This window comes from Pundamilia nyererei, unplaced genomic scaffold (genome assembly GCF_000239375.1).
Source record: "Pundamilia nyererei isolate P.nyererei 1_Seehausen unplaced genomic scaffold, PunNye1.0 scaffold00133, whole genome shotgun sequence".
In the NCBI taxonomy this organism is placed as follows: domain Eukaryota; kingdom Metazoa; phylum Chordata; class Actinopteri; order Cichliformes; family Cichlidae; genus Pundamilia; species Pundamilia nyererei.
In genome coordinates, this window is record NW_005187534.1 from 1,065,356 (window position 1) to 1,072,093 (window position 6,738).

General features: G+C 45.3%; 1 protein-coding gene across 1 annotated transcript; it reads left to right on the top strand.

Moving 5' to 3' along the window:
• Window positions 1-2,447: 2,447 nt before the first annotated feature.
• Window positions 2,448-4,677, top strand: LOC102194770 (uncharacterized). The gene has a single exon (XM_005743577.1). It carries the CDS (start codon window positions 3,166-3,168, stop codon window positions 3,892-3,894), a length of 729 nt encoding a protein of 242 aa, XP_005743634.1. The 5' UTR covers window positions 2,448-3,165; the 3' UTR covers window positions 3,895-4,677.
• The last annotated feature ends 2,061 nt before the right edge of the window (window positions 4,678-6,738 follow it).

Below are 6,738 nucleotides of genomic sequence, written 5' to 3' on the forward strand. Positions count from 1 at the left end.
GTTATAACTTTAGGTGCTGTGATGAGATCTCTGGCGATCCTCGCACTCTTTGTGGTGGTTGTTTACTTTCTGTGTCAGAAACTACAGACTGGCTGTAAATGCAGAAAAAGTGATGATGATGCTGTTTAAAATGAACTGTCGCCTTTGACTTCCTGATGAAGAGTAAAGCACATCAGCTGTACTGAGAGGGAAGTTCATGTTTAGCTTTGTTAAACTGCTCTGCTGCGTTTCTACAGTAAACATTATTTAGCATACAGTTATAGTCAGCCATGTTTGTAGTTTTCTTTGGTCTTCTCTGTCTTTATTTGTCCTTGTTGTCTTATTTTGGTAATCAAATTTTTTTCACTTCCTGTCTTTATCTATTTTTACTTTGTTCAGTTAGTTTTGCTTCTTTATTTCTGTGTATTTATACTTCTTTATGTATTTCTCTGGTATTAGTGTGTTTTCCCACATATGCCCGTCATTCCTGCCCTCTTATTTATCTGGTCAGGATTCTGGGCTTTCCTGTGTTTTGCTTTAAGAACTAAAAGCTCTGCTTTGGTTCATCATCCCTGTCTCACTGCTCCTGCATTTTAAACGCTGTGACGAGGCAGAAAAAGGTGGAAATATTCAGATGTTGTGTGCTCAACCTGCACGAGCGTCAGCTTTCGTCCCGCAGACAGAGAGCTGAGATGACGATGATGATGGTGAAATGTTTTGTCCTGCAGTTGTGGCACATGTTGATTGTACAGTGGAGGCTTTGCTGCTCGGCTGGTGACCACACCGTCACATTATCTCTGTTATGTGAGCTGTTCTGTAATAAATGTGTTTATTTGTCTCTGTCACTGCGGGTGAAACTTCCAGACAAAGATTTTCATTCCTGAATCCTCACAGAGGTGGAAGCGCCAATATTAAGAGGCATTTTTTATGTTTTGCTTTGTAAAGCTTGCCACCACGAGGGGGCATGCTGTCCCAGTGAAAGCATGACTGCTGACAAAGGTTACCAGTACACCCTCTGCACTGGTCCCTCTGCATGCCGCTGCAGCATCACCACACAGTCACTTCTGTTTATGCCAGTTGTTAAAGAGCAGGAAGCTGCTGCAGTATTCTGCTGATGATAGATGATATTGCCACAGCTCAGCTATCACACAGACTCCAGGTTTACAGCAGAGGCTCATTTATGACTGCGCAGCCTCTCTGGGTGAGTCCTGAGCTCCAGAATTCAGATCTCAGCCTCCGAGAGCCCAAAAAGCCTCATCAGCTACCAACAAAACAGTTCGTTCTCATATCAGAAACACTTTGATTTTCTCTCTAAAAACAGCGAAGCAGTTCAGATCAATGAGCCGGAGCTGCAGGAGGATCAATGTCTTTCATGCAATAACAAACTCTGTTGGACGTTGCCTGGACTGTGTGGGGTCTGAGGACCGAGACTCAGGCGTGTAGGATCTCTGATCTACAGAAGACCGAAAGAAAGACTCCACGAAAGTCGCTTTGTGCTCACATGCATGTTCCTGCTCTGCATTAAAATACCCGTCGTCTATTACTGAGGCGCAGAAACATGCAGGGCTCAGCTGTAAACATGTGAGGGGAGGACTCGGTGAAGTTTGCATTAACATTAACTCTCATACGCTAAACATTCAAACTTCTCCTGTGTGTCTGTGCTGTGTATTCTGAAGATGCATACCACCTTAAAAGGCGGTCGCCTGAAAGTCACATCAGCATCTGAAATGTGTTAGTCACAGTTACAGAGTTCAGTTTGTGCGCTCAGTGTTTCTCAACCTGCTGTGTCTGATAACTTTATTCATTTTATTCACTTCCTGTTTTACTCTGATGGTTAGTTTTCTGTCTTTGTCATGCGGCTTTACTTCATTTAGCTTTGAAAAACTGCTTCATTTTCATTTAAATATCATTTATTACATCATCATGGTCCGCCATGTTTGTAGTTTTTTTTGGATCATTTCTTATTTGTTTTTAAAGAGTTTTTGTGTCTTCTGTGTCTCTGTCAGTGGAAATACTATAGAAAATATGACCAAGAGGAAGTAGGTACACAGATTTACACACTGGAAAGACTCCAAGACTTCAGAGCCCCACAGGGGACATGGGAGAAAAAAAATTAAGACGGACTTTTGCGAGATCTCGCAAAAGTTTTGCGGGATCCCGAGTTAGTTTTGCGAGATCTCGCAAAACTTTTGCAGGATCTCGCAAAAGCTAACGGGAGGTCGAGACCTACTACAGCCGGGAGGAACACCGCTTTCCCGGCACATCGTGCCTCGACCTCCCGGTCGGCTTCGAGCCGGCGTCTGAAGAATGCGGCTAAAACTTTTGCGAGATCCTGCAAAAGTTTTGCGAGATCCTAAGGTTGTTTTGCGAGATCTCGCAAAAGATTCGTCTTAATTTTTTTTTCTCCCATGTCCCCTGTGGGGCTCCATACAAGACAGATCCTCAGCGAATGCTGGAAGTAACTGGAAATGACGAGAATTTGACTTTTTAAGTGAATGAGCCGAGTTTGGTACGAGAGATAAGATTTAAACCAGTTTAAGGGTGTGTCAATAATTCCACTTGAAGCTCGTCTGCTCTAAGATGTTATGAGATGTAGTTTCAAAGGCTGCACTCAGACCAAGCAGGTTAACAACCCCAGCTGCACGTCACCCAAAATGGTTGGCCATTAAAATCAGGCTATTAGTCTTTCATTTGGGATAATTTAAGGGCGTCCCACAGGCAACAATGCCGCCACCCAATCGGTGTGAGAAGCAGCTATGAGGAAGACAAATGTGCACCATCAACATGTGGATCCTGCAGGTGAAGAAGAAGAAAACTCTTTCCAGAGTTCGGCTGTAACCCATGGTTGTGACCAGCCATGGGGTCGTGACTCACTGGATCAACCTGCCACCAACCAGCACAAACTGTGGTGTATTTGTGCTGCATCAGGGCGAAGCAGCTGACCGTCAAAGTCGTTCACATGGTTGTAAGCATCAGGAGGATTTTACTGACAAAATGTCAGCGTGTGACGCACTGGGATGAGAACATGCCAGTTCAGTGCGACCACACAGGGAGCTGACTTCCTTTTCACAAATGGTTTCATGACGAGATTCACCGCACTCCCTGCAGGGAATCACTGCCAGCGCAGAAAAGAGGAAAAAGATCTCTGCCAATTTTTTTCTTTCACTTCTGTACCAATCTGAGAACATGAAGCCATCAGCTGGCTTTCTGCTGCTGGCAGTGCTGCTCTTAGCCGCAGTGAGGTTCGCTCAGGCCCGGATTATACACTCGTACTTCAAGCTTGGCAGCACGCTGGTCCTCAAACCTGCCTCGGTCTCTGCTCGCATCACCAGCGTCGTGTGGAAGTGGGACGGAGAACTGTTGGCCGAATGGGTGGAAGATGTGATTCCCCTGACATATTACGGCAGGTTTGGAGGCCGATCAGAGGTGAACACGAACACGGGAGTGTTGGAGATCAGGAACATGACTGCAGCTGACACTGGGGTGTATTCGGTGGAGATCAACAACCAGCCCCAGAGTCAGACTCATCAGGCCGTGAGGATCAGAGAAGTGCCCCAGCCTGAGGTCACGGTGAGGCCGCCGATGTGTGGCTCGAGTTTGGAGAACTGCACACTGAGCTGTGACGGAGACGTTAAAGAGGCCGAACCTGTCGAGTATTTCTGGAAGATCGGAGATGGAGAGTGGGAACAGTCGGGGAAAATCATGGAGATCATCAATTGGGAGGAAACACAGTGTGTGAAGATGTTTTCCTGCAGGATGAAGAACCCAGTGAGTGAGCGACGCAGCGAATCCATCACTAACCCGTTTCACCAGGACGGAAATCTGGACTACAGATGGTGGATCCTCACTCTTGTAGGCGCTGCCGTCCTGGCGGTGGTTGCGGTGTTTGTCTGCTTTTTGTTTCAGAAACTGTAAAAGAAAAACTGCTGACAGCGATGAAAATGCACTTTAAGTCCTGATGAAGACTGAAGCCCGTCAAAGGGCAGCTCATTCCTTTGCTTTGTAAAACTGTTCTGCACTTCAGACTGGTCGTCCATGTTTGTAGTTCTTTTTTCTTTGGGATTTCTTTGCTTCACTGTCTACTTCGGTGTATTTATAGCTTTAAATGTATTATCTATTTATCATTCTTATTTTTATTTGATCTGTTTCTGTTTTCTTTGATTTCTTTGTAAGGTTGAACTCAAAGTAACATTAAAATCTTGTCTTGTTCAACATCTCTGGCTGCACTGTCTTACATTTGAAACTCTTTCCTGTTTTGTCACGGTCCCGGCCGTCTGGGTTTTCTTTCCTTCTCGCTGTCTGTTTTCTCTCAGGTCGAGCTGTGGGCCGGCTGTTCTCGCTGGGCGGAGCTTCAGTCTCATCTCCTGTCAGTGAGCAGTATTTAAAGTCAGCCTCTGTGGTGGTAATTGGCTCTTTTATGCCTTTACTGTGTGTTGGAGTCGTTCTTTGTTTGTGGCTGAAGGACCCAGCACCTGGTTGTTACCTGTCCACAGCCTGCACGCTCTCTGCTGCTTTCCTGCTCAGCAGCACCAGTCCGCAGGTCAATGGAAGAAGATCAGACAGTCAAGCGAGACGTCAAAACAAACCTCTTCACCAAGGTCAGTGTAAAGCACTCGCCACTAATTCCTGTTTCCTGCCTGGCAGAGCTCCTGTAAACAGACACTCACCTGTGCAGTTACCTGTGTTGGTCTTTCCTACATATCCTGTAACTAAAGCTCTCAGACCTGCTGTCAGTGTGCAGGTTTGCTCTTTCCAGTCCAAGCACTGGTTTATTCAAACACTGCTGTGGGTTTTTGTATGAGCCAGACAAAGATGTTGAACATCTGCTGAAGCTTCAGAGTTTCAGTCTGGCTCCATTTTTGTGACAGAGGTGGACGTTCTCTGCACAGAGCTGAGATTTAAACAGTTTAACATGTTAATCGTACGTTGGATGGTTTTCTGCTTGGACACAAACGACACACCACAGGGCATGTAAGGAGACGTAGGCGGGCTCTGACTGGACGCTGGATGAAAATGACCATTTTGAACTGGGCGCTGATTTCCTCGGGTTAAATGCTTCAACTAACAATATGAAGCGCCTGGTTGTGATTTGCAGCTATATAAATATAATACAACTGAATAAATGTCCACAGAACAGGTTGTACACTGACATGCACAGTGACATGAATAAAAAAGCGTTACATTTCGTTTCAAACGGGACCGCAGCAGAGACATTAATCAGCTCACAGCAAACTACGAGAAATGGGGCCACTGACTGTGAGTGCAGAACGAACCCAGCTGCACGATCTGACATCAGGGTGAGGTTTTAAAGTCTGACCTGCAGAGCTGATTGCTGCAGATGCACTGAGCTACTGCTAGCTGAATATTTCCCATAAGCAGGATTGTTACAACAATAATTTATCAGAACTTGAGTGTTTACGTGTTTCATGATCAAACTGTGACTTTTACTTTGTGGAAGTACAGCAGTGGAGTTCACCTGAGGAGACACTGCGACCTGCTCCAGTCCGGCTAAGATTCGAACTACAGACCTTGTTGCTATGATGTCACAGTGTTAAACCCAGCATACGCCAGTTCTCTCTGTGTTAGCTTCATTTTAATAGGAATGAATATAATTCTGCTCACTAAGAGTGTATTTTCTAGATAAACAGATTCTTTATTGATCCCATAAGTAAAGTTGTTGTGTTACAGCAGCATGATAAAGAATAAAAATAGTAGAGTCTACAGTAAGAGTCTTATACTGTGAGACAGAACAGCTGATCTCAGCCGAACCACCTGCACCTGGCTAAGCGAGTAAAGACAACTACTAACAAGCAGCAGAGTAATCTGGGAGCTGTAGTTCTTTAAAGACCAAACAATGACATCCAGACGGCATCTGAAGAAATCACAAAGTGTGACGTCTGTGGATGTGAACACGCTGCTTCAATAGGGCCGACTTCCTTTTTCATTGCTTTCACCATAAGCTCACCACACTCACTGAAGGAAACCACAAAGTGTTCAAAAGAAGAAAAGCTTTAAGATCTCTGAAGAGAGACTTTTCTGTTTCTTCTGCACTGATCTGCGAACACGTCGGCTGCCTTTCAGCTCCTGGCACTGCTGCTCTCAGCTGCACTCGGCTTTGCTCTCTAAGCCGTATCTCACTAGGAGCATGAATGACGCCCAGCTGTGAGGTTACAGAGGTGCAGACTGTGCACCTCGCTGTCACTCAGTGGCACTGCTCGTCACCAGGCAAGGCAGGCAATGGCTTAAATCTTTAGACTGCAGCAGTTTGCAGTGACGATACTGGAGGGAAACATTAACTGTAAGGATTAGTAAGAAGCAAGTGAGGGCAGCTATGAAGAGGATGAAAAAACATGGAAACCTGTGCAGGTGCAGAGACGTCTAGAAAAGAGACTTTTAAACCGGACTGCTTAACACAATCCTGCAGAATGAGAGGATGCCTGAGCAATGGAGAAGAAGTGTACTGGTACTGACTGTCAAGAACAGTGATGAGCAGAGCAGAGAAACGTGAAGGTGGAGCAGGACATGTACGAGGTGTGAACAATGCTCCCTCAAATTCTTCTTGTCTGAGCGAACACACAAACTCCCTGAGCGTCCCTAGGTCCACTGTGAGCGACAGCAGACGTGTGCACTGTGGTCACGCCAGCATCGAATCCATCCAAGTTACATGTTTATTAAAATAATCAAATTACAGCATTTATGTTAGACGACTTTTAATTAACTGCTTTAGCCCCACTTACAATGAAAATGTAAACAAATCTT

Coding starts and splice junctions, on each gene's coding strand:
- LOC102194770 (XM_005743577.1), top strand. CDS start 3,166: ATGAAGCCATCAGCTGGCTTTCTGCTGCTGGCAGTGCTGCTCTTAGCC.